This window comes from Cyprinus carpio, chromosome B5, assembly GCF_018340385.1.
Source record: "Cyprinus carpio isolate SPL01 chromosome B5, ASM1834038v1, whole genome shotgun sequence".
Taxonomy (NCBI): Eukaryota; Metazoa; Chordata; class Actinopteri; order Cypriniformes; family Cyprinidae; genus Cyprinus; species Cyprinus carpio.
In genome coordinates this window covers 27975670-28003006 of record NC_056601.1, presented here as the reverse complement: position 1 = coordinate 28003006, position 27337 = coordinate 27975670, and the positions used below count along the sequence as shown (strand labels likewise).

The 27337-nt window shown below is 34.1% G+C and overlaps 2 protein-coding genes across 2 annotated transcripts in view; both read left to right on the top strand.

Moving 5' to 3' along the window:
• The window catches only part of tut7 (terminal uridylyl transferase 7), a 29230-nt gene extending 8148 nt beyond the window's left edge, over positions 1 to 21082 (top strand). Inside the window, exons 8-31 of the mRNA XM_042725148.1 lie at positions 1088 to 1139; positions 1416 to 1485; positions 2306 to 2432; positions 2573 to 2692; positions 3678 to 3806; positions 3954 to 4131; positions 4213 to 4550; positions 5625 to 5882; positions 6199 to 6349; positions 8951 to 9037; positions 10157 to 10257; positions 10826 to 10883; positions 11226 to 11329; positions 12599 to 12688; positions 12868 to 12981; positions 13376 to 13453; positions 14045 to 14222; positions 14614 to 14661; positions 15369 to 15460; positions 16449 to 16564; positions 17312 to 17493; positions 17568 to 17620; positions 17726 to 17792; positions 20110 to 21082. Coding sequence (XP_042581082.1) covers positions 1088 to 1139; positions 1416 to 1485; positions 2306 to 2432; positions 2573 to 2692; positions 3678 to 3806; positions 3954 to 4131; positions 4213 to 4550; positions 5625 to 5882; positions 6199 to 6349; positions 8951 to 9037; positions 10157 to 10257; positions 10826 to 10883; positions 11226 to 11329; positions 12599 to 12688; positions 12868 to 12981; positions 13376 to 13453; positions 14045 to 14222; positions 14614 to 14661; positions 15369 to 15460; positions 16449 to 16564; positions 17312 to 17493; positions 17568 to 17620; positions 17726 to 17792; positions 20110 to 20174 — 2856 coding nt within the window. The 3' untranslated portion in view covers positions 20175 to 21082. The remainder of the gene's footprint in view (positions 1 to 1087; positions 1140 to 1415; positions 1486 to 2305; positions 2433 to 2572; positions 2693 to 3677; positions 3807 to 3953; positions 4132 to 4212; positions 4551 to 5624; positions 5883 to 6198; positions 6350 to 8950; positions 9038 to 10156; positions 10258 to 10825; positions 10884 to 11225; positions 11330 to 12598; positions 12689 to 12867; positions 12982 to 13375; positions 13454 to 14044; positions 14223 to 14613; positions 14662 to 15368; positions 15461 to 16448; positions 16565 to 17311; positions 17494 to 17567; positions 17621 to 17725; positions 17793 to 20109) is intronic.
• A 641-nt stretch (positions 21083 to 21723) lies between these two features.
• Positions 21724 to 25573, top strand: isca1 (iron-sulfur cluster assembly 1). Its single transcript, XM_042725150.1, has 4 exons — positions 21724 to 21879; positions 23565 to 23618; positions 23720 to 23825; positions 24703 to 25573. Exons 1-4 carry the CDS (start codon positions 21799 to 21801, stop codon positions 24849 to 24851), a joined length of 390 nt encoding a protein of 129 aa, XP_042581084.1. The 5' UTR covers positions 21724 to 21798; the 3' UTR covers positions 24852 to 25573.
• The last annotated feature ends 1764 nt before the right edge of the window (positions 25574 to 27337 follow it).

Sequence of the window (27337 nt, the reverse complement as noted above, 5' to 3'; positions counted from 1 at the left end):
TCATTCCACAAACAAAGAGAAGTTATCAGAAAACTCACTGGAACTAGCGTGATCACAAAACAAACATGATAAAAGCAGCCGTTTGTTTGCATGCTTTGTTAAAGATTTAAATCCAAAAGCATTGATGTTTTACAATAATAAGTGATACATTGATTATAATGAATTAATTTATCAGGATTGAAAACACAGAAATAAAGCGGTATGAACATAGCCTGCCTGCTTATTCAGTCGAGTCTGTTTCTATTTATTTGTAGTCACCGTATATACATCACATTTAGAAAGAATGATAATTTCTATATTTTTTATTAAAGCTTCCGAACAAAAACCATTATTATATTTTTATGACATACGCGGAGCTAAACTCTCGAGACGAGACTTATGACAGATACAATATGTTAGGCTACTAAATAGCTGACGTCTGATTTCTTCAAATGATCGTATTTACCATGTTTACTATGGTAACATTAATAGCGTGCATACACTCTAAAAAATGCTGGGTTAAATATGGACAAACCAATCAAAACAACCCAATCGCTGGGTTTATCCACATTTTACCCAATGCTGGGTTGTATTTAACCCATCATTTTTTATAGTGTAGTCTTTTGCATCGCTTATAAATATTTCTGCCTTGTATGGTGATCATAATACACATCGGATCAAGTTGTTTCAAACACTCACTGCTGTCTGAAAGTGAGTTTTGAGCTCAGTTTAATTTAAAAATCTTTAATGCTGGTGTTATAGCTGTTAACTTTATGAAATGATCCGCGGCGCCGATGCTCTCCAGATGCGGAGAAACACCACCTTTGTTCATCACAACTCCTCTAGCCCCAGCTGGCCCACTTTGGCCCAAGGTTTTCATCACCAAAAGGTGACGCTCAAAAGGTTAGGCAAATTATCTCAGTTTGCTGTGATTACAGTTTGACAGCAAACACATAAACCATGGCATATGTGTTTGAGAGCCCAATTATATTCCTTTCACAAACCCCAAATGGTCTGCAGTTTTTGGGAGTTATTTGATCACATGTTTTACAAAGATGAAGTTTGGTCAATAAGTGTTTCTAATTAAGAAAAAAATATTTCTGATCAGTTCCAGCATCCTGATGTTCTGCTCGTGGCTCAAGAGCATCTCTCTAAAAGTGGTAAGTTTAAAAGTGAAAAGCAGTGAAAGAAATGGACAATTGTAAAGTGAAAAAAGCATTGACTGCAGAAATGCATTAGTAAGGAATAGTGTTTAAATTGGCTGTGGTGAAAAAGAGCAGGGTATGGAGTTACACACTGATACTTTTTTTGCTATAGCTGATAAGCAGTATGATTGTAATTTCATAAATGTATACTATTTAGCATACTTTCATGCATTCAGAATAAATCACCATCAATATAGAATACAATTTTTATAATTTGTTTCATTTTTGCAGCTCTTTTTGTCAACGTCGAGGGTGACTTCTATAAGAGGATGCCTGTAGTTGTGTGCAAAGAGAAATCTAGGTTTGTTTTCTTGCTTATTCTTTTACAAAATTTATATATGAAGTTACCTGCTTTTAAATGTGTGTATACTTTAGCATGTAAATGTTTGGGGTCAGTAAGATATTTTTATATTTTGTTTACTTTTACTCAGCAAGGATGGGTCAAATTTATCAAAAAGTATGAATAAAGACATTTATAATGTTACAAAAGATTCCTAAAAAAAAGATTTTTAAGGCTGAAGTCCGTAACTTTTTTTGTGTTCAAAATTTACAAAATTAATATAATAAGCGAGTATGTCATGAATCCATTTTCCAAACCTGAATCACTACAGTACGCCTATAATAAGTGTTTTTTTATTCTGACTATTTTAGACTGGTTCGGGTAGGTACCGCTGCGGAGTAGCCCAGTACTTGTGTGAATAGTCATAGACATAAACAAAGCGAAGTTGCTCTGGCTACAGTGTTCTTCCACAAGACACACACAGTTCTGTTTATTAACTGCTAGAGAGCCAAATGTTACGGACTGCAGCTTTAAATCAATTTCATGAATTCATCAAAGAATGGTTTCAACAAAAATATGAATCAGCACAAGTAATTTCAACATAGATAATAACATGACAGGAATAAAATGCATTATTAAATGTATTCAAAGAATTCTTTTAAATTGTAATAATATTCCACAAATTTACAGCTTTTACTGTATTTTTAAGTGTGAAGTTTAAAGCAATGCAGCCTTGGTGAGCAGAAGAAACTTTATCTTACTCATCCCAAACTTCTTGACTGTAGTGAAAAATTGTATGTGGTTTTATTTATTTATTTACTGTTTTTTTGTATCTCCAAAGTGGTCTGATCTGCAAAGTCAGTGCAGGCAATGAAAGTGCATGCCTGACAACAGCATATTTGGCTGAGCTGGCGAATCTAGAACCACAACTTGCTCCACTAGTCGTATGCTTTAGATACTGGGCTAAGGTGAGACTGACATGTACACTTCCATTATTTTCAGTAGATAGTTTTTAGGTTAAAAAAATAGTAGTCTCTCCACAGGGTTTCTTTGTTTTTTTGTTTTTTACATTCATGATATTTGATGTTTTTTTGTGTGTGTGAATTAGGTTTGTTGTGTGGACCAGATGGAAGAAGGTGGACTTCCATCCTACTGCTTTGCCCTCATGGTCATCAGCTTCCTGCAGCGACGGAAAGAACCCATCTTACCTTCATACCTAGAATCTATGGTGTGTGTGATTCAACATTAATACATCAACTGATAAAAGTTTATAGGACCAGTGCCTGATTATTGCATCCTGAAACCGTATAAAGATAAAAAATAAAACCCAACACGGTGATCAGGACTAGTGGTCGACCAATATATCGGCAAGGAATTTTTCAAATATAGGCATCGGCCGATAAGTTTTTCTGCTTGGCCGATGTGTTCGAGGCGGGACTTTTATTTTGACGGTGCTGAGAACAACAGCGTCTGAGCACACAGTGCTCACACTCACCCTCTTGTTCTCTGTTGTTTTCACAAACCTTGCAAACCTTGCAAACTTGGTCGAGTCCAGCTGTGAGATCTTGTGAAGTGTGCATGTGTATCCAGCATGATCGCGTGTTCTCTGCGTGACGGTCGGTCCTTTAAACTCGTGATTTCAAATTATACTGCACTTTATGCATTTGCCCACTGTCATATTCATGTAATTTTCTCTGTGTGCTGTATGTAAAATGAGTGTTACCCTGGCTTTATTTGAAAAATATGATTCCCAATGCACACATGCTTCCCAGAATACTGAGTGCCCAGTTGGTTACAGTGTTTACTTCCTTTTTAATTATATTTTTTATTAAATATTTATTTATTTGTGAAAAATACTTTGTCATCTAAAGAATAAGTATGTTAATTTTACACATTTATTTTTTTTAATCCATTTTCAAATTATTTCAAATTTCCTACATATTAATAAAATATATATATATATATATATATCGGCCCCCCTGCTTTCCAATAAATCGGCATCGGCTGTCAAAAGACCAATATCGGTCAACCACTAATCAGGACCCAAATGCAAGTAAAGACTATTTAGAAATTTAATAGAAAACTTTTTCCCCAGTGTTTATTGTGCAAATTCCTGTAAGGACTGGTTTTCATTGTGAGGGAGTTTAATTTATCTTTGATCTCTGAAACAGCCTACAGTAATATGCAGAGACTGATGTTGTATTCTGTTTTAGGGTTTGCCCATGAGTAAACTGAAGAGTTTCTCCTTAGTTGGAGTTGAGAAAGGATATGTGCTTTGGGTCTATAATCAAACCTCAAATGATTCCTCTCAAGATAAAGACAAAGCTGTCAAGAAGGGAAAGGTAAGTACCTTCCCAATTATTCCTGATCTGTATATCAAACAGGCTTTAATTTGAAGACAACTTTGATTCCAAAAGAAAGACAACAAAATGAATGCAGTATTTTTACTTATTGGATCATAGTCCTGATTGTATTCTTATTTTAAATAGTGTCCACTGGTTTTCAAAGGCTGTAGCCCTCCTGTACTGCTAGGGAAGCTTTGGGTCGAGTTACTACGATATTATTCACTGGAATTTCAAATACCTGAGAAAGTCATTAGCGTGCGCACAAACAGTGACCTGTGGCGTGATCTGAAAGACTGGCCCAAAAAGAGGATTGCAATAGAAGGTATGCATGACATCATGTTTTTTTTTTTATACACTTCCTAGATATGAAACGCATCAATATTCATCCTTGTTTTCTTCTCAGATCCTTTCGCCGTCCAGAGGAACGTGGCTCGGACGTTGAATAGTCAGATGATGTTTGACTATATGTTGCATTGCCTCAAAACAACTTACAAGTACTTTGCTTCTCCTTCAAAAAGCACAGCAGGGAAATTCAGCTCAAACAGTCAAACTGACAAATCTGTGAATGCTGTGAATCACATTGATTCAGTGAAGAGAAGCACAAAAGTGCCAGCTGAGGATTTGGAAAGATCTCATGCGAGATCCAGTCTGCATAGTGCAGAAGAGCTGGAGGACTCGGACTGCATGATTGAGCTGGAGCAGGACGAGGAAGAAGAAGCTGACTCTGACATGGAGACTGAGGTGTGTGTGTGTGATCGATGTGAATTGATTGATCGTTATTATTTGGTGTTCTGGTGGTCTTAACTCAAACCATTAAAAGTCATTTTTGTTTCATTAAAAATAATATATAAATACTAGATGAAAAATGAAAAAACCTTGCCTTGGCAACTAACTGAAATAACATTGAAGTACCAAAATTATATATATAATTATATATAACTAGTAAAAATACTAAACAAATTAAAATGATTTGGTTTTCTGGAGGTTTTAACTAAAACCATTAAAAATAATTTTTGTTCATTGAAATAAAGCTGAAATAAAATAAATTTTAAATGAAAAACTTAAACTTAAAAACCAGTTGAATTCAAATGACCAAATTTACTACAGTTGAAATGGAAAAATTATGATAAATAAAAATATTTAAAAATAAATGTTAATAAAAACACAGAGAACTAATAAAAAGATGAAAGCACACAGCAAAACTACTAAAACCTAAACCAATTTTTTGTTTTTCTTGTGGTCTTTTTTTTTTACCATGCGGTTAAATTTAGCAACATTTGGGGTTAACAAACTATATCTGTCCAAATTCATTACAGTAAAACTAAGTTTTAAGTTTTATGTATTTTTTTTGTAATAAATAAAATAAACTTAAAAACTTGCCTTGCCAACATAAGTTTAAGTACTAACATTTCTACAACTAAAATAAAAATAAAAAATGCTAAAAAGAAATATTAACCAATAAATAACAAAAGCACATAGCAAGATTACTAAAGCTTAAAATAAAAAAAATTAATAATTTAATTTTAAATTAATTACCCATTTTTCAGTATATTTTGGTATGTTTAGACCTGGGAAAGTCAAGGAAAATGTGATTCTTCATGATCTGGTCCCCTTGATTTTTCTTCTTTTTTTTTTCAATGTGTTCAAGCTGCTCAATTGCTAATTTTTTTAAGCAACTTGGATGTTTTGGAGTTAAAATAAGACACATTTAATGATTAGTACTTTGGAGTGTTTCAGCGAAATGGTTTTGTAAAATAGTGGAGAAACATTAGTTAGTTTTTGCATTATTTAAAAATAACAAATGATAATTTATAGGGTGAGGAAGAGGAAGATGAAGATGATGACATAGAGCTCGCTGGATCTGGATGTGATCATTCTGGTGATGAGATCTTCCCATTCGAGCGGGAAATGAGTGATGATGTAGGGTCTGATGTGGCTTATCCAGAGGAAGCAGCGTCTATCCCAGACAAACCCAAAGCTGAGTTTTCCAAATCTGAATCTCCTGTAGGAGCTCAGGCAGGCCCTGAAGGCTTTCAGTACGTCTTCAGCAAGCGCTTTTTCAGTAATGGCAAGGTAAACATTCATCTTTTCTTATAAGCATGGCTACTGAGTGTCAGTTTGCATTTCTATGTGAATCTATCAAATAATGTAATTAGGGGTGTCAATATTTATCATGTGCAATAATATCACAATTGTTGTTTTAATCAGTGTTGGGAAGTAACTAGTTACATGTAACGGTGTTACGTAATTTAATTACAAAATAAATGTAACTAATCAGTTACAGTTACTAAAAAAAATGTGTAATTCCTTGGGGCCTGGCTGCTTTTTATTATTATTATTATTATTATTATTATTATTATTACAGACTAACCTTCATTTTCTTTGTTAGTCCCCTATTCTGATATGCAGCCTTTGTAAGAGTGATGGACATTTGAAACAGGACTGTCCCGAGGACTTCAGACGAGTGGAGCTGGATCCCCTTCCACACATGACTCTAGATTTCGTCAAGCTCCTCAATGAAGTCTGTGAGCAATGCTACCGTAAGTACAGGTTCAATATTTAAAACATTATCTTCAAGACATTCCTGTTTTGTTGTTATTTTTTAAAAACTAAACCAGAGGATGAAGAATTTTTTGGGTGTATGCAGACTAGGGGTTGCACGACTTCTGATTTCTGCTAGTCGATTACTTATTTAAAAAATACTCGAGTTACTCGACTACTTGTTGTTCATGCTATTGTAAATTCTTAGACATTAAATAGTTTTTATCAATAAACGTTTATTAATTAACTAATTCATTAATAGCCTAATGCAACAATTACATAACATACGTTAACTGTAAAAAACTTTATAATTATGACATAACATATTTTTATTTTTATGTAACCAGTATTTGTATCTGTAACAGTCACAAAATTATTAGTATCTGTTTTCGGATAAAACCATGTGTCGTACAGTTACTTGATAAGACCGTTATGACTATCTTTTTTCCCGTAGTTATCACTGAACAAATATGCTGTGTTAAAGTAAAATAATTATTAATTTCTAAAAATAAATTAATCATATAAGCAGAGACGTCATGACAAACGTTTAGTGATCATTTGAACACGACTGAATTAATTCAATGCGCACATTTTCATTATGCAGAATTCTCTAAGCGAGTCTTTTTGAACTTACTAAACAAATGTGCGTGTGCCACGCAAACCAGCAAAAAAAAATAAAGAAGCAAACATAGAAAATGTATCTGCATCTAATTTGATTATTAGCCTACTTTTAAGAGAGAGAGCTGGTTTGGTTTTGGGAGAGACTGAGGCGCGCAAACGCGGCTGTTTGATTGGTGAGCGCGCTGTGCTTATTCCATTCATTCATGTATAATTTCGTAGTTAAGGTTTAAATCATTGCCTTTTTAATATATACAAATAATAGACCGTGTATGATGTATTATTATAGGTGATATTACTCCTGCCAAGCTCTGATTTCTGAGAGATGCACGGAGAGGAAACACGAATGCGGTGTTTGATTTGCACTCTTTTCGTTCATAAAGTTTATATTCATTCACTTCACACACTCATTATTGCGTGACTTTAGAGTTCTGTGTATAATATTGCGCTGTTCCCCTGGCACAACTGTTATCTAGCAAACAGCAGTGTGCCAGCCTCAGCCGAATATTCAGGCAGAATTATTCTTTATCCGTTATTCATTTTTGAAGCCATTATCTGTGCCATTCCGAATAAGGTATTCGGCTTCGGGCACACCCCTAATTATTAAATTACATATTTTAATTTAACATGTAACATAGAGAAAGTGATAGAAAGTAACATCTACACGCAATATTGTAATCCTATAATTTGCGTTGTAGGCAAACTGTGCACACATTATAGTTAATGCACGCTCGAGTAGTCGATTGTTTCTGACAGCGCCGCCTAGTGGTTAAAGTAGTCGATCACTCGACTACTCGACTAGTCTGTGTAACCCCTAATGCAGACACATTTATTGTATTGTAAAAAGGGTTGTCAAGGATTGAAATTTTAAATCTCATTAATTATATGATGTGCTGATTAAGTAATGGAATTAATTACAAATAAATAAATAAAATAATTTTGGCTGAGAAATTACCCACCAAAACAGTATTTAATGTCATTTTGTGTTAGATGAGAAGACGCTTTAGAAATAAATATATTATATATAATATAAGTAAACATAAATTATGATAGTAATTTTTTTTTAAAGATTTATTTTTGCCATTTGTGCCTTCATTTATTTTTTTGATAGGATAGTATAGCAGTGACAAGAAGCTAAGTGGGAGAGAGAGAGGGTGACTGAATCAGGAAAGGTCCACGAGCCGGGACTCGAACTTGGGACTCCAGAAAAAAAAAATGAATATTGAAATCTGAAAGGATTTAAAAAATAATAATTATACTCTCAATATGAAACATACCTCTAGAGGGGCTTATTTATCCAGAAAATATTTCATTTTAATTTGACATTTGCTTTATCTTGCATTGCTAACAAGACTCTACAAGCATTCATAGTTGCGGTTGCCAGATGTCAAGAGTTTAAATCCCCTGTTCAGGACTTTTTTTCTTAAATGGGTAAATTTTCTGCCCAGTGTTTTACTTAATCTTCCCAACTTGACAACCATGCACATGCTCTCTCCGCACTACGGAAAAAGCACTAATGAGCTGAAAACACCGGTACACCTGTAATATGGAGTTTAGCGATCTCCATTGAGATATTCTGCTCAAATAAAAGTGTAATGCAGCCAGCTGTTTTCTTTCACACAGTCTTTTGTGCTGTTGGCTGTGACTAAATCTGCGAGTTAACCTTACGACTTGATGTTCTATTTATTTCTTAATAATTCTGATGAAATGTAAAAAAATAAATAAATAAATAAATATTTGTGATTAATAATCGTGATTATATTTGTGGACAATATAATCATTATTAACAGTTTAACCATAATTGTAGAGCCCTATTGTGAAAGTGATATACAAATAAATATGAATTGATCGATATCAATTTTAAATGAGTACATACATCATCTAGATTTTTAATTGCTGTGTTTAACAAATGTTGAAATCTCGCTTGCACTAAATTTTTTGCATTGTTTCAGTGATTCATAATAATGGTGGCATTTGTTTAGGTGACTTTGCGCCAGATGATGTGGAGGTGAAAGTCAGAGAACATATTTTACAAGATTTCGAGAATTTCCTGAGATGTCAAGTGCCAGGTAATGCGTCTTGGTGGAACTTTTTAAAACCTAAATCTAATTCAAACCCAATCTAAAAAAAATTGGTAACACTTAACTTGAAGCCTTTATGTATAATGCAGAATAAAGGTATTCTTAATGTATGTTTTAATTCATTATATATTTTCATAAATGAGTGTAGCCAAAGATAAAATGCATTATATTGTTTGAAGGTTTGTTTGTCATGCATTATACAATGCATTATACTGCACTTTCTAAAGGTGTAACATTGAATAAATGAGTATTATAATGTATTATATCTGTGGTTATAATTATTCATGAGATTATATGATGCATTATCTGGTGCTTTACGAGACTAAATGAATGCATCAAAACTACTTTTATAATGCATCAAACATAGAGGCTTAATAAAATAATGTGTTACCAAGCATTTCATTTAATGTTGTCATACACTGACATATTTCTTCTTCTGCATTGCTGCATGACACAATGTCCAGGGATAATGCTGCACAAATCTCATAAGTGTACATCTGTAAATAGCATATCTGTACATTGCAGTTATGTTTATTGTGTATCTTCTTTATTTATTACTGTATTGTATCATATTTTTGTGAATTAGAAACTTTAAACAATCAGCGAAAGGTTTGCTCTATAATAAGCTGCAGTAATAAGCATTTTCAAAAATGCAATGAGGTGACCTTAACATTCTACTCACTCTCAAACAATCAAATATGAAAAATAAATTATATATATTAGAGCTGCAACGCGTTTAATCACATTCAAAATAAAATTTTGTTTACATACTGTATGTGTGTGTACTGTGTATATTTATTATGCATATAAATACACACATTTATGTATATATTTATAATTTTTTTATATATATATATATATATATACATATATAAATATACACAGTATACAGTACATATAGTATGTAAACATATATACATACAGTACATAATAAATATACACAGTACACCCTCATATAGTAATATATATACAGATCATTCAAGAGCTGAATTTGTGAGCTGGATATTTCTTAGTATTTCTTTCTCTATTTTTTTCTCAAGTTTTGTATGTAATGGGAGGAATGTACAGATGCTTATTTGTTAATGTGTTTTTTTTTTTTTTTTACAGGAGCCAAGTTGGTTTTGTTTGGTTCATCCAAAAATGGGTTTGGCTTTAAACAGAGCGACTTGGACATCTGTATGACTCTAGAAGGCCTGGACACAGCAGAGGTACTTTGACTTATTCCTTCAGTTGTACAGAAAGAGGTCTTGATGACACACAGACAGAAAGTGTTCATTACAGTGAGTCTGAATAGTGTTAAAATGGATGGAACTGTTCTGTATGTGCAGCTGTCATTGTTAATACAGCTGTTACGGTGTTGCATTATCATGGCAAAGTTTTACTGTAAAAAGTAACTTTATATAGAAGTATTTTTTCAGACTGCAATCACATTAACACACATTGTTTACATTGTGTGGCTAAACTATTGAAACAATGAGGATTTTAACATTTAAGAATCATCCCCATTCATTTCAACTGAAAGTGTTTCACTGTAACCCACTGGAACAATTTTAATTAATTTTTATTACTAATATTTTGTAAAAGTTATAAATAATGCTGAAAAATTGTATATATCAGTTTCCACAAAAATATGAAGCAGCACGACTATTTTCAACATTGAAAAAAATCTTACCCAGCCAGATGAAAAGACTGCAAAAACTTTATTTAGCCACTTTTTAGACCCTGTTTACACCTGTTTTGCATTGATTGAGTTTCTGTTTCTGGTTCCTCTGACAGGGCTTGGACTCCATGGCTGTTATAGAGAGTTTGACTAAAGCACTGCGAAAACACCATGGTAAGGTCTCCGTTTTAGTTTTTGAGTGTAATTCTGAAATTGCCTGTTGTTAACATTACTGTAGAGGGCAGGCGCTCATTTCATTCAGTGTTCTTAAATCATATTTTGCATTATTATGGAGTTTTGACATTTTCAGGAAGGGAAAGACTATATTGTTTCTATATATTCCCCTCTCCGTACTTCAAATGTTCTTAATGGTTTATGAAATGACAAAGAGTCCATATGTATGTTTCAGGCAACCTCCATTCACTTTCAATGTGTGTTGTTAAAATAAATTAGTGGTTTTGTTTTACACCCCATCTCTCTCTACCTCTGCCATGTCTGTTTCTCCATTCATTTTAGGACTGAGAAACATCCTGCCTATTACTACTGCAAAAGTCCCAATTGTGAAGTTTTACCACACCAAAACTGGACTAGAGGGTGATATAAGCTTGTACAATACACTGGTGAGAGAATAAACCTGACACAACATTATTTAATGAAAGTTCAGGAGACTGAATATTGCGGTTGTTTAAAGTGCTAAGAAGAGAGCAGTTTTATTATAACCTTCCTTATCGCAAAAATTAATGAGAAGGGATTATTTTTTGTATGTTCTTGATTATGGATATTGTTTAAATTAATGCCCTTTAGTTCAGAAAGAGAGCAGTTTTACTATAACCTTCCTTATCGCAAAAATTAAATCAAATCTCTTCACTGCAGCATCTAAAGCTCAATTTTTCAAAATGTAAATAAAAAACTTTTGTGATTTAGATTTGTTCATTATTTAGCTTTTGAAAAGTGCTTGTATGCTGAAATAAATTCCTTTATTATTGCTAGTTACTGCTCAGTTTGCTCTCTAAAGGTACATTTTCCACATGCACCATTTTTGTTAATTTCATGCCTGTTAATTCAGTACAGTTATGAGAGACTTTATAGTTCAGTAAGAGTCATTTACACAATATTATATGTTGGTTTTTGTCCGTCAGATATATTTAGTTTGTGTTTTTTTTTTGTTTCTCTCAATCTGGTCCAGATATTTAACTTGAACGTATTGCAAATAGTCTATGTTCATCAATCAAGTCAAATCAAGTATTTATGAATACAGTAGGTCAGGATCACTTCAGAGTCACTTTAAGATTGTTACTTCTAACGTAACATAAAAAGTAGGGCTGGCAAAAATAATTAATATCGCCAAAAATCAATTTAATTGAGTATCAGTATTTGTGTCAGTTATAGTGACTTTCATTCATAGTAAAAAGATGCCATTAATTATTATTTATTTTTTTTTAAAATAGCAAACATGTAAAAATACTGTCTTGTTTCAAAGATAATTTGGTGACTTATTGTTAAAATGTATTTATGATGACAAACTGTAGGTGCAGTTATTTGAGATAAATTACAGAATTTTGTGCTGTTACTCTACTCACCTACTCTTCTGATCTTTCTGTTGTAAATTTAAAAATGTAGATACCAGTGAATTATTATTTATATGAAAAAATGTAGATACCAGTGAATTATTATTTATTATTGTATTTATTTATTTATTTTCATAATGTAAATGAAAAACATAGTGACAACTATAAATGTATATTATAGTGGTTTGTTTTGGGTGCGTACTAAACCAGTGAATTATTATTTATACTTCTATTTCTCACTACATTCTCGTGTAAGTACACTGTAAGTGCATATATTGTAAAATAAAACTTTAATCCTCAGTTTAATCCTTATTTCCGCAGGCTTTGCACAACACTGAGTTACTGGCATCATATGCTGCAATTGATATTCGGGTGAAGATCCTCTGCTATGTCATGAAAGTGTTCGCAAAAGTAAGTTTCACATAAAGTCACTGTCATCACTGTTTCAGTCAGAGATCATAAAACTTTTATGGTCATGTTTGAAGCTAGAATAAATAAGTATCCAGCAAGATGCTTTTGGTGAAAAGATTTAACATTTGGTTAAATGAGACACATCAGATGTCATATATTTATCATGTGTGTGTTTTTAGGTGTGTGATATTGGAGATGCGTCACGTGGGAGTCTGTCTTCATATGCTTACACTCTAATGGTGCTGTACTTCCTCCAACAAAGAAGCCCGCCTGTTATTCCAGTTCTCCAAGAGGTGTCTTTCTTGATCATAATAACTTTTTCAATGACAGTTTCTTGTAATATATTATTTAAATACAAGGTTTTACTATTACAACACACTAATATATATATATATATATATACACACACACACATATACTGTACATATATATTTAATCCAGTACTTTAACCTTTAATATACAAGCACTTAAAAAGCAAAAATTCATTCCTACGTTTTATTCCTTTCATGTAATTTATAAGTGCTTGTGCATTATTCCATAAAAAAATGATAAATACAGGTTAAATTGGGACACCTATGATTCATTATGTCATTTTGTGTTTATTTTTTCATGTTGCGTTAAGTACAACCTAACCTGCTATGTTATGGTAAGAAATTATAAATACAGGTTAAATTGGGACACCTATCTATGTATGTTGGGGAAAAGAAACCAGTAGTCCTTGTTGATGGCTGGGATGTACATTTCTTTAAGGATTTGAAGAACTTGGTGAGTAAGATTTTTTGTAATAGCATAGCTGATTGTAATTTTAAAAAGTTTGTTAGCATAAAATCATACTGTGCAAGTGAATCTGGACTTGAGTTTGGCTCCTATATCAGTTTTATTGTCCTACATTATACTTTTGTACAACAGTAATAACAAATACAAACTTTACATATTTTAACAGACTAGTGTAATCACTCTTTACTAACTTTACACCAATATTTCAACTCTTTTACAGCTTTCATGTATTTGCCCGTATTTGTTTTTTAGTGTATAGTACAGTAGTCTCTCTGAAGTCTCTCATGTTCACAAGGCTGCATTTATTTGATCAAAAATACAGTAAAAACAGTAATATTGTAAAATATTATTGCAATTAAGAATAACTGTTTTCTGTTTGTATGTATTTGTATGTATTAAAATGTATTTTTTCCTGGGATGCATCGCTGAATTTTCAGCATAATTATTCCAGTCTTCCGTGTCACATGATCCTTCAGGAATCATTCTGATTTGTTGCTCAAGAAACATTTCTGTTTATTACAAAATATTACTGTCTTACTGGTTAATACCCAATAAGTGTGGTATTGTTGTTGATTCCTACATAAATACTGGCCGGAGTACAAAAAGAACAAGGAGTCTGTGGGGCAACTGTGGTTTGGACTGCTGCAGTTTTACACGGAGACATTTAACTTCAAGGAGACTGTCATCTGCATCCGCAGAAAAGAGCCTCTCACCACCTTCAAGAAGCAGTGGACTTCCAAACATCTAGCCATAGAGGGTAAGAGCAAATCAGATCAAGATCCTAAGAATATGCAGCAGTAACATTTTGAACTATCAGATATAACGGTACAAAAGCTGTCACTGGGCCAGTACCTTTTCACTTTTGCACCTTATTCAGCCCTAAAGAGTGCATATTATTACCTTTTGAAAAGGTACCACCCCAGTGACAGATTTTGTACCTTTTTTTCTGAAAGTGACGTTTACTTTATATGAATAAGAGTTTGCGTCAACTTATTTCTGCTAATTTCAATATTTTTAAAATGACATCCATCATTTTGAGAGAGAAAATTGATGAAAAAGAAAAAACACAAGAAATAACATTTTGTACATAAAAGTAGGCATAATGTAAAGCAGTACTTTTAAAACTAACATTTGTTTGTTTCTTTTAGATCCTTTTGATTTGAGTCATAATCTTGGAGCTGGTCTCTCACGGAGGAGTATGTCATATTTTTCTTTTTTTCTTTTACTGTTGTATGTATAATCCTTCATACAGACTCTACCTTTTATCATGTTACGTAGATTTATATTCTAATGTATAAATGTATAATGTATGTTCAGCCACCATAGAAACACCTACATTTAGCAACTGTTATCCATTAATGACGTTGATTGTTTAAACCATGTGATCTAAAGGTTTGTTCACACAGAACGCATCTTTGTTTCTAAAAATGTAAGACTCCGTACTCAGGAATGTTTTTTAAAAAGCGCAGCGCAGAATGCTTTCTCTGCCTTGTTGCCGTCAAATATAAGAGTTGCTATGCCAACTTGCTATTGTAAACAAAATTTGCAACGCTTGCCCCACCTCTGGGAACTTCTGATTGGTCCATTGTTTTGGAACTGACGAGCGGCACTGTGTGTAAATGTTTTGATTCTTTTAACATAACACGGCATCTGTAAAATGCAAGCACAACTGAACTGACGTACACATCTTTGTAGTGCATGCTTACATAGAAAACAATGTAAAGTAGGACAATGGAATGGAAAAACGAATTCTGTGTGAACGGACCTTAACTGCACTTATAAATATATAAATAGTAGTCAACCATTACACGTCCCTACCTTTTTGAAAATGACCCTTGTCTTGGTATCTTGTCGTCTAAAGCAGTGTTTTTACCTTGTGGCTGTTTGTGGCTTTTGTTTGCAGTGGCCAGTTTCATCCTGAAGGCCTTCATCAATGCCCGCACAGTTTTTGGCACCCCCGTCAGATGCTTCCCACCAGAGTATTCCAATAAAATGGTTTGTATCCTTTACCTAGACCTTATACATTCTTGGACACACTTTAGTTTGGTGACCAATTATTAACTATTAACTATGACTTCTGCCTCAGTAAACACCTTATTTGCTCCTTAAAGGGGAACTAACACACCGTTTCATCCAATCTCATGTTAATCTTGAGTACTTATAAAGTAGTATTGCATCCTTCATAGAGTCTTTAGTTTTATCATATTAATAAAAGAAAGATACAGCTTTACGTTTTTCTCCGAAACAGCCGAGCTCCTGGAGGCGTGCTGTGGGCGGGGCTAAAGAGTGACGAGCACTTGAGCGCTGATTACCAACAAAACGCAGAAATTTGATGCCGTTTCACTTACTGTCTGCAGTTCCGAATCATGACCGGGGTCTTTTATCACTGGGACCGCTCCATCTTTCAGTTTCAAACAATGTGCAAATCCAGCTTCGAGCTGAGCCTTGTTTATAAAAAGTTTGTCTACAAACACACTTGCAAAACTCCATTGCTGCCCCGGAAAAACAAACTGAATCCAATGTTTACATTCTTTGGGAAGCTAAACTTACAACCAAAAACACACTTCTTTGGAGGCTTTCTTCCCGAGCAAGTCCTGTGCAGCTCTTCTGGGAGAAATGCCCATACAAGGAGTTCCACCCTTCATGACGTCATGAAAAGCCATGCTGGAAAAAAATCTTTCCGAATCTTGTACGAAACCGGAAAGAGTGTATTTGGCACAGAAATTCTCTGTTCTATATCCAAATTGTTTATTGAAGCTTTAGCCAAGTTTAGCATGAGAATCCAACTCTTTAACCATGTAAATAACTTAACATGCATGAAATACCAATAGACCGCTCCTTTAACAATAGTAAGGTACTTGTTAAGTTATGGAATGGGGTAGAGTTAAGGGATCTAAAATATGGTCATGCAGAATTTGGTGATAGCAAATTCTGTAAAATGCCATACAAGTCATTGTACTTAATGTCACTTTTGTGTTTGCAGGAGTATTTTTTTGACCCAGAGATGCTGACAGAGGGCAAACTTGCACCCAATGACCGCTGCTGCCGAATTTGTGGGAAGATTGGCCATTTTATGAAAGACTGTTTAATGCGAAAGAGGTAATTCAGCACAAGATCTGTTGTAAAGTATCTTTTCACCTTTTACCTTAATGAAAGGTTAGGTTATTTTAACGCTATATTTACATTTTGAACATGTTTTTCTACATTTCCTGCTACAACGATCCATAGAGAACATGCACTACTGTTTAAAAGTTTGGGGTCAGTAAGATTTTTAAATAGAATTTAACACTATTTTTAAGCAAGGACGCATTAAATTAATTAAAAGTGACAGTAAAAACTTATTTTTTAAACAAATTGTTACAGAAGATTTATTTTCAAATAAACTTACTATTCAACAAGGAAACCTGAAAAATGTGAAGCAGCACAACTGTTTTCAACATAATAATGATTTTAATAAATTAGAAATGTTATAAGAAATGTATTTGATAGAAAAAAAACTGTAATATTTATTATAATAAGATAAGCAAAATATCTGCTGAAGTAAATCAGCATATTAGAATGATTTCTGAAGACTGGAGTAATGATGCTGAAAATTCAGCTTTACATCATATGACTAAATTACAATTTACAATATATTTACATAGAAAACCGTTATTTTAAGTTGTAATAACATTTCACAATGTGACTGTTTTTGATAAAATGGTGAGCAGAAGAGACTTCTTTCAAAATCACCCCAAATTCTGAACAGTAGTGCACATTTGCACGTTAAAATTAAAATAAATCCTTTAAAAAATCAGACATTGGATGCCTTTAGTCTGATTTTTCAATGTTTCAATGGTTTGCTAAGCAAAGACGTGACACTGATGGATTGTTCAGTGGACGTGATGTGAACAGACCTGATGGCAGAGTGATGAGGGATGGCAGCCCTTACACTGACAGACGGCGGCGGCAGAAGGAGGAGAAATGCTGTTATCTGTGCGGCTCCAGCGGTCACATCAAGAAAGACTGCCTGCTGTCCAAATCCATAGGTAGCTGTGCTCATTACATTGTTACAGTTCTGCAGGGATGTGATCAGGAGTCACTCATGTATTTCTCTTTGCAGAATCCTCTCCAAAGACATACCAAAGAAGCTCTGCATCAGACAGGGACAGACTAGTATGTCCGATACTGTCTCATTTACAGTTAAAATTTTGTGCTTAAACTGTAGTTTTGGCTTGGAATTAAAATCCAGAACTCAGTTGGATTCTCGTGTGTTTGTAGGACAGTCCTCAGCAAGACAGAAAAAAGAAGCGAAAAGCAAAGAGGATGGTTTTGGGTCCTGAAGCAGGTGAGCGAACTACATGTGTACATGGTGGTTTATACTGTGCTGAATGTTATTGGTTAATTTAGTGAATTTAAAGGGATAATCACCCCCATGTCGTTCCAAACCCGTAAAAGCTCCGTTCGTCTTCGGAACACAATTTAAGATATTTTGGATGAAAACCGGGAGGCTTGTGACTGTCCCATAGACTGCCAAGTAAGTTACACTGTAAAGGTTCAGAAAAGTATGAAAGACATTGTCATCTGCCATCAGTGATTCAACCGTAACGTTATGAAGTGACGAGAATAAATTTTTTTTGTGAAGTGAAATGATATTATTTTTTTATTGAATAATTTAATTTTTTTGATTTTTTTGGAGAGTCTGATACAGAAGAGCATACGGTGATATGGAGAGACAAAGAGGAGACTGATGGCAGATGGACTTAGGGCTGCACGATAATGGTTAAACTGATAATCACGATTATTTTGATTAAAATTGTAATCACAATTATTAATAACGATTATTCTATCCTGCTGGAAAAAAAACTGCTAAAAAACTGCTAGCTGGTTTTAGCTGGTTGTTCCAGCTGGTCTCCCAGCCTGACCAGCTAAGGAAGTGGTCAAAACCCCTCTAAAACCAGCCTTCTGACCAGTTTTGACCAGCAAAGTCCGGGCTGGATGACCAACTAAAATCAGTCAACCAGTTTAGGATGGTTTTAGGGTTTTTTTTTTTTTTCAGCAGGGAAATGCAATAACATTTCATGTGTCCTTTAACCAACCTCCACTGACTATACACTGACTTCATTTACCAACTATGATAATACAAACTCATGGTTTTGGTTAGTGTTTTGTCATAAGTGTTTTTTTGACATTTTCTAAGTGACAATTTGTTCGCAAATGAGAAAAAGCCTCTCAGATTGCACAGTAAATTTGCTCAAAGATCATTAATACACACTGAAAACTAACATTGCCATGCCATTTTCAACACGAAAACTGGTAAAAACTTTCATGTAAGCAGAATATCGCTGTGGAGAGATCGCTAAACTCGTATGTTTTCATATCATCATCAGCGCTTGTTCCGCCATCAGTGAGTGGGCACAGGGTTTCCAGATTGCACAAATCAAATAAAACACTGGGCAGAAAGTGTATCCTTAAAGGAGAAAAGCTCTGTTTTGGGGCTTAAAGCTCTTCACATCTGGCAATCACAAGCATGAACCCTAGTAAGACTTGTTAGCAATGCAAGATAAAGCAAATACCAAATTAAAAACAGGTTTCAGGATAAGTAACGAGCCTGCCAATATCGTGACGATTATTTTTAATTAATCGAGAAAGGTGGATATCGTTATTGAGATTAAAATACGATTAATCGTGCAGCCCTAGATGGACTGTTCTGACGATGTCTTTCATACTTTTCTGGACCATGACACTGTTATTTATTTGGCAGTCTATGGGACAGTCACAAGCCTCCTGGTTTTCATCCAAAATATCTTACATTGTGTTCCGAAGACAAACAAAGCTTTTACGGGTTTGGAACGACATGGGGTGATTAAGTGATTAATGACAAAATTTTCATTTTGGGGTGGAGTATCCCTTTAAGATACGACCACATACACGCTGCTGTTAAATTCAGTGGTCAAATCACCAGTACTGAATAACTAGTTGTTAATGACATATTTAGTTATGTCTTTTCTGTATGTGCAGCTCAAGAAATCACAGGAAACAAGATACATCTTGACTCATTCATGTTGCCAGATCTTACTATGAAAAAAGCAAATAAGAACAAGGCCATAATAAACTGAAATCAGAAAAATTTATCTTGGAATAAGCCACATACTAAAATATCGCAACCTGCACCTCCCTACATTATTGACTTCATAAACTGGATTGCTAACAAGCCCAGTGACACTTAAAAAGCATTGCTTATATTAAGTGGACATGGCAACCCTTGGGAGTGCGTTCCATTCTAATGAGCACAGCTTATGTTTAGGTCATATTATGTCACATATGATCATATATTTTAAATATAATCAAAATAATTTTGACTAAACACTTTTCTTAAGTTTATCTAAAGCATTTCTCGAAAAACAGAGCTTTTTTTTTTTTTTTTTCTGGATTTTTGTCTTCTTTCATTTGAGAAAGAAAACTGACCAAACAATAAAGTACAAGCTTTTGCTCAGACTTTCGAAGCCACTGCTGAAACACAATCCAATGCACTGGTGGATTGAGAGTAGTTTATTTGACACTGGCAAAGGAGTTCAAAACACCGTCATTGGTCATGGAGCAGCTGCTGTCTTTGCACATTATATAACTGATAATGTTGATCATGTTTCCCTGTTTTATTGTAGGTAGTCTAGCCCACAGAAATGCGTCCTTAAATGCATCTATGGAGAAGTGGAGCCCTTTCAACTAAATCTTCTAAAGTGAGCCGTTTCTGGATCTGCAGCTCAGTATTATCATGAACCCCAGTTAGAACACCTCGATGAATGTGCCTTGTATGGGTGTCTGGTTTTTAGTTCTGTTTTTTTTTTTTTTTCTAATTGGGAAATTAATGTGATGTTTCTCATTTTATCTGTTTTTATTTTTTTTAAATTTAAGAGTCCAGTTGATTACCTTTGTAATTTAGATTGTAGCCCCAATGTGTGCTTTTGAATTTGCTTGAATAGTTTTAGTAAAAATTTTGCACAAATGTGCATCTTGTGCATGTACCAAGAAGCATTTTATTTTGTATGAAATGTACATAAAGAAATACTAATTGGGGTCTGTATTTAAAATTATGCTGATGTTATTGCGGGTTAATTGTTGAGCTTTGTGCTTGTCATTGTGCTTTTTCAGTTTGGCTGGGCTTGTTTTTTGTTGCTATGCTTTATTTTATTGTTAATATTAGTACTTTGTTTTTGCTGAATGAATTGTGTATGTTTGGGGAAAATAGCTCCATTGACTTCATTGCATTTGATGCAATGTCAATAAACAAAACGAATTCCGTCCATATTAGTAATTTAACGCTGGTCCTTTTTCTTTGATGATGACAATAAATAAGTTTTGTCATAGTGTCATGAATTTACACTTTCATACATCCTTGTGTCAATTTCTGCAGTTTGTTTTAATGGGCAGAGAACACATTTGATATCACTACAAAGTTTTTGTCACATTCATGAGAAAAGTTTAGTGCATCCCAACCAAGGTGTGTTTTTAGAACTGATATTAGATTGGCATTTGACCAATGTTATCAGATAATAGTACAATTCAGGGAATGTCACTTGAAATGTATCATATATTATGTTTTCTACAGCTTAAATAAAAATGACCAGTTATTGTGTTGAAAAGTTTCAGGAGACTTTGTTCTTTTTCTCGTTATTATTGTAAATAATATTTCATAACACTGAACGTCGGCTAGCATGTCTTTAAGTATGATGATGGATGATTACCTGGTGAGTTTGAATTACGAAAATAGAAATAGATAATATTTTCAACAGTAAATCATTGTTTCAAAAATTATTTCAAACAGCACATCGAAGTAACGTGGAAAGAGTTTACTCAGCGTAAAACCAAGTGCCCCATTAACCAGGTTGTCTGTGGTTACTATAGATTGCTTGGATGGATTTCCACTTGTATATCAGTTAGCAATCCCAAGAATTTATAGATTTAAACGATTAAGTTAGACCTATTTGTTTTTGTGCTTTCTGAGCCCCGTGCGCCCCCAAGTGTACGGCCCCTGATTATGCATAGTTACTAAAGTCAAATGCAACAATTTCAATGAACTAGTTTTTACTCATGCTTAAGATCAATTTTATAATAATCTTTATAATCGTTAAACAAACTGGACGTCCTCGTCTGACCTTACGTTATAATTATTGGTTGCATAACAGACTCACAGACAGTCACATGGTGCTAAATCTTACAGTAGCGATCACTCATAGGCTTTACAAGCTGTCACTCAAGTGACCAACCAATCCTGTGCGTCCGCTGAGGCGGGCGTTCCCTGCATTACCTCTAGGTGTTTACATCCAAACACGAAGTACTCAAGTAACTTCAACATGTCAGCCTCCATAGCACGGGCGACAGTGAGGGCGGTTAGCAGACGGAAAATACTTCCAACAAGAGCCGCTTTGACGCTGGTGAGTGTTCAGTGTATGTACAACACGATGAAGAAACCGAACAAGCATTTAGTTCTCGAATACTCGAGATCGCATACATGACAGAAGCGTTTAGTCATAGCCAGGGCTCAGTTATCTGATTAATAACAGTGTAATAATAGACAGCCTCGTCCATTCTGACAAACCCAGACGAAGATCCAAATATAACAGCAGGTTAGATCTGACTTTCAGTGTGGTTGTGTTGTTCAAGTTGACATCAAGGTCAGTGTTTATGGGCAGGTTAGCCGTTAGCAGATGCTTGGCGAGCCCAATTAAGTGCTTACGTGCTACGTTCCTGTTAGATTTACCTCGATGTGTCTTAAATATCATTTTGGGCGTATTTAATAACAGCCGCTGTTTAGGGTGAAGTCAGGAAAGCAGGATTACAGTGATCTTATCCACGTTGCTGTGATCAGATAACTGCCTTATCATTTATGTTTGTTTTTAAAGACCTAGGATCTCTCCAAATGTAGCATGCCACTGCTGTAACACAAATGTTTACCGAGTACTTGCTTGAAGTTGTTTGTCTACTGGACATGTTTACACTGTGATAAACAGTAACTTACATTAAATCGGTTAAAGATTGAACTTCTTTTAAAGGTATTGTGCATGTGAATATGGCACTGTGGGATGCTGTACAGTTGGTGTCTGTCAAAGTAATTGTAATTTTTATCATGTGTATATCAGCAGTTTCCATGTAGCAGTTGCTCTTATCTTAAATGACTTACAGTAGATTTTTACAGTGATAATTCACCTGTGATGAAAGAAGCCACAGGTTAATTGGGTGAATATGTTAACTAATAGGCCTAGATAAAACTATTCTTTGCCCTTTGATTAAGTACAGTACATTACAACAGTTTTGCATGACAAGTTTTTTGGCTTGTAATATTTAAATTATGCATTATCTAATTAAATACAAACTAAATTGCATACATTTCCAGAGCAGAAATGTGAACTTCATATAAAGATAGGTTCAAAATTATTGTTCGACTTTGACACATTTGAGTTGGATTTTGGGATTGGGATGGGATTTTGGATATTCCATAAATCAGAAAATACTGTCAATAGACAGAAAAAATCCGTAAAATGTTATATAAGCCAGAGCAAATAATATATGAACGTGAGTAAGTGCTGCTGAAGTGAGACGAAAAAACTAATCTTGAGAAAGTTTTAAACATATGAATCATTAAAATAAATGACGTGTATTTTCAGTGTTTTTTCCACTAGTCTAAAAGAAGACATGGCCCAAAATTGATTTAAAGGCTTAATAAGATAGGAAAACAACAGGACAGTTGTCAGATAAACTATATTCTCTTTCATTTGCTTATTTATGTATTTTAAAACTTGTGATTTAGTTTTATATCTAGTTAGACATCTTCAGTTTATTAAAGCAATGAATAAATGTTTTTTTTTCATATTTAATTGGTTTAAATGTGTAGTTCAAAATATAATTTGAATATTATCTTTATATCAAACTTTAGGGGCAAAAATCTAAAAGAGTGCATTAGCAAATATTTAATAACTTCTAATTTAAATTGTTACATCTGTATACGGTTCAAAGGTGTAACTTGAGTGTTTTATCATACTGAATTTGTCAGATTATTACAGTGCCACACTTTCTTTCATCTACCGTAAATAATCACTGAATGTATTTTTTTTATTCTCAGACACCTTCAGCTGTTAATAAAGTTAAGCAACTTTTACAGAACAAACCAGAATATGTGAGTACTAGTTTTATTATTTGTCATTAACATCTGCAGCCTCAGTGATACATTTTTCCCGTCTCATTCTTTGGATTATATATTCACCTGCCTTCAAACAGATCGGCCTCAAAGTTGGTGTTCGAACCCGAGGCTGCAATGGCCTCACTTACACACTGGACTATACTAAAGAGAAAGACAAATCAGACGAGGAGGTGTTACAAGACGGTGAGTAACACAATAACATTATTATAAAGCAATAAGCCCCAAGAAGCCGTGGTTTACAGTGAATTTATAACACGATGCGAACGCAAAACCACGGCTTCACAGGACTTATTGCTTTTATAAAACGCTTATTCCATATACATAGTAAGGTTTCACAAAATAAAACTGAGCAAATAAAGTGTAATGATATTAATAAAAACAGTATTCTTCCACCAAACAATGTAGTTCCTCAGAATCAGTTGTGGTTGCAACAAAGTGGTTGCCGAGCAACACACAGAAGTAAACAAAGGTGTATGTATGTAGAGTAAATTACAACAGCTTCGATTGCGGCTCGGCCAATCAGAATCAAAGACCGGAACTATCTGTTCAATAATATCTCATTTACACTACCGTTCAGAAGTCAGCAAGGTTTTTATGTTTTTGAAAGAAGCCTTTTCTGCTCATCAAGGCTGCATTTATTGGTTCAAAAATGGAGTAAAAACTGTAATATTGTTAAATGTTATGACAATTAAAAAAAAAAAAAGTTTTCTATTTGAGCTATATTTGTATAATGTCATTTATTCCTGTAATCAAAGCTGAATCATTAGTCCAGTCACATGATCCTGCAGAAATCATTCAAATATGCTGATTTGCTGCTTAACATACATTTTTTCAGTATTCTTTGGTGAACAGAATGTTCAAAGAGCAGTTGTTATTTGAGAAAGAAATCTTTTGTAACATTATAAATGACTGTACTGTAGACTTTGATCATTGTAATGCAGCCTTGATGAATAAAAGTATATTTAAAAAAAAAAAAACTGACTTTTAAATACTGGTGTATATTATGTTAATTGCACACGTGTACGTAGAAATGTCATTGATGTAAATGTTTGTTCTCCAGGTGTGAGAGTGTTCATAGAGAAGAAGGCTCAGCTGACGCTGCTCGGCACGGAGATGGATTTTGTTGAAACGAAACTTTCCAGCGAGTTTGTGTTCAACAATCCCAACATCAAAGGGACGTGTGGCTGCGGGGAAAGCTTCAACATATGAACCTCGCAGCACGTTTGGCTTCATCTAAAGCTTGAGCCCTCCAGGACATCCAGTCCAGATCCTAGATTCAGACATCCATCTTGAAGATTTGGAGAAAGAGACTGATATTTAGTGGCTTGTTTGGCCATCATGTCCTGTGCTGCCTCCGCTCACCTCGACACAAACCCAGAAATACAAATACAGTCGTTAACTTAAAGTTTCGTTTGTTCGTTTCATTGCTTGAACACACTTTATAGAGCAGCTAGATGTGTGTTTAATGTGCCTGTGTCTCATTCGGCTCTGAGGAGGGTTCCAGTTACACTCTATGTTAGTGGTTAAAGAGGAATTAATTGCTTTGGTGTTTTCTCAGAAAGCTGTGTGTCCAGTCACCCTGATAGGGATTCATATTTGATAATCCAGTTAATATGTTTTGAGGATTATCCTGATGAGCTGAACCTGCTGGATGTCGTAACACGTCCTCCTTACAGCAACAACCTGAATCTACATCACAAGAAAAGGGGAGTATTAACGAGTATTAACTCTGCACTTTCAGCATGCCACGTTTTGTCATTTGCTCTATAATGTGATTAACAAGCAGCACAGGAACTGATGGCAAATTTTGAGATGCAATTTGTTTGACTTGAACTTGTTTTCTGTTGAAGTATAAGTGTGACATGTACATAACAATGTAAATCCCTTCGACTGTCTATTAACGCACAAATAAACTTGCTCTGTACATACAAGCAGGCTGGTTCTTGAATTAAATGCCTTGTATTGTCCTGAATGGGGCGCTGTTTACTAATGCCCCATTGCATCTTAACATTACAGTCCATTCTTTGACTTTAAAGAAATAATAAGTCTCCATTCTAATCTTAATTAAAATAAAAATAATATTTTTTTGCTGTGTGACATCACAGCATTTACAGATATGTGTTCATTTTATCAATGCAGATCATGAAAATATTTAGTTTTGTTTTTTTATAACTCAGATTTTGTTTTCTTTGTTATGCTTGCATTGTCAAAATAACAGTATAAACTAACTGGTATATAAAAATGACATTTAAAGTTTATTTTATAGAATTAATGGAGTAGAATTTACCTGTAAAAGTTAAGAATCAGTTTTTACTTTTACAAATTGCTGGTAAATGTAACAGCATGTTTTCAAGTAAAGGCTACATGTAATTCTTTAATTAGATGATGAATGAAATAATGAAGAAAGTTAGCAAAAAAAATGCAAAGATACTGTAGTGACTGAATTTTTGCTATGAATTTCTCTATTTCTCTATTACAGGGGACCTATAATACATATAAAAACAACTTGTAATGCACTCAAGCAGTATTTATCCCAAAATTTATTTATGCAAAAGTAAGGTTTTATTTTAAATGTATGTGTATGTAGAATCCAACTTTTTGAATTTCTGTTTGTAAAATTAAAAAAAAATTAAAAAAAGTAGAACTGAGAGAATAGCATGTTTGGAGTCTTTTGGTCAATAAAGTGTCTTGCAGGCTTGATGTTAAAATGAATCAGGTTCTGAAAGCTCATAACATTGGGCTGAGGGAATCACCTTTTTATATTTGTGCGATTATGGGATTGACTGATCAACTGTGGGAATTAAAACAAGAGTAGAAGCTGTATGTTTAATGAAATCTTACAGATTTCTTCATTAAAATGGTAATAAATACATTTTTAAAGAGGAAAAGATATTTGTTTCTTCATGGGAACAGATTTGGAGAAATGTAGCATTGGATCACTTGCTCACCAATGGATCCTCTGCAGTGAATGGGTGCCGTCAGAAAGAGAGTCTAAAAAGCTGATAAAAACATCACAATAATCCACAAGTAATCCACACGACTGCAGTCCATCAGTTAACATCTTGTGAAGCAAAAATCTGTTTGTAAGAAAAAAAAAACATTGTGTGAATTAATTTCACTTCATTTTCACTTCACAGTATCATAGCATTGTGATATGACTGTCTAGACACATAAAACAACTGCACCAATGTTAGTATTTCTATAAGGCTCAAAGATCAGTGTACTATCTTTTTTTTTATATATCTTAACTGCTGCTTTGATGATAACTTATGAGGCCAGCTGTCACAACATACAAGAAACTGCCTCTTCAGTGACTCCCACAGATAGGCCTCTATATTAATATGTGAAGGGAGCTGATAAGATTTAGTTATTGCTGGACTGTTATGTCTGAATATGGTCCAGACAGGAAGGAAGGGAAATACAGTACTCTGCTTTGCTCCTGTTTTCTTTTTGGACACAGGGTTTCCTCACATCTGCAGGAGTTATTGATCTATTTCTCAGTCTTGCTGATCACACAGGTGTCCATCGGTCATGACTGGATTTTGATTTTGTTGGCTTGCCTTTACTTGTATCCTCTTCAGAAGAGTTTTATGTTTTTATTCGTTTTTCTTCGCCACAGATCTAAATAATCGTGGTCTACAGCCGATCAGGCATCAATAAATAAATAAGGAACGAGTCATTAAAATCACTTTAAA

Bases quoted from the DNA above. Each gene is read 5' to 3' on its own strand.
- isca1 (XM_042725150.1), top strand. From the start codon at position 21,799: ATGTCAGCCTCCATAGCACGGGCGACAGTGAGGGCGGTTAGCAGACGG. The intron at 23,619-23,719 runs GTGAGTACTAGT...GCCTTCAAACAG, and splicing joins TACAGAACAAACCAGAATAT to ATCGGCCTCAAAGTTGGTGT. The intron at 23,826-24,702 runs GTGAGTAACACA...TTTGTTCTCCAG, and splicing joins CGAGGAGGTGTTACAAGACG to GTGTGAGAGTGTTCATAGAG.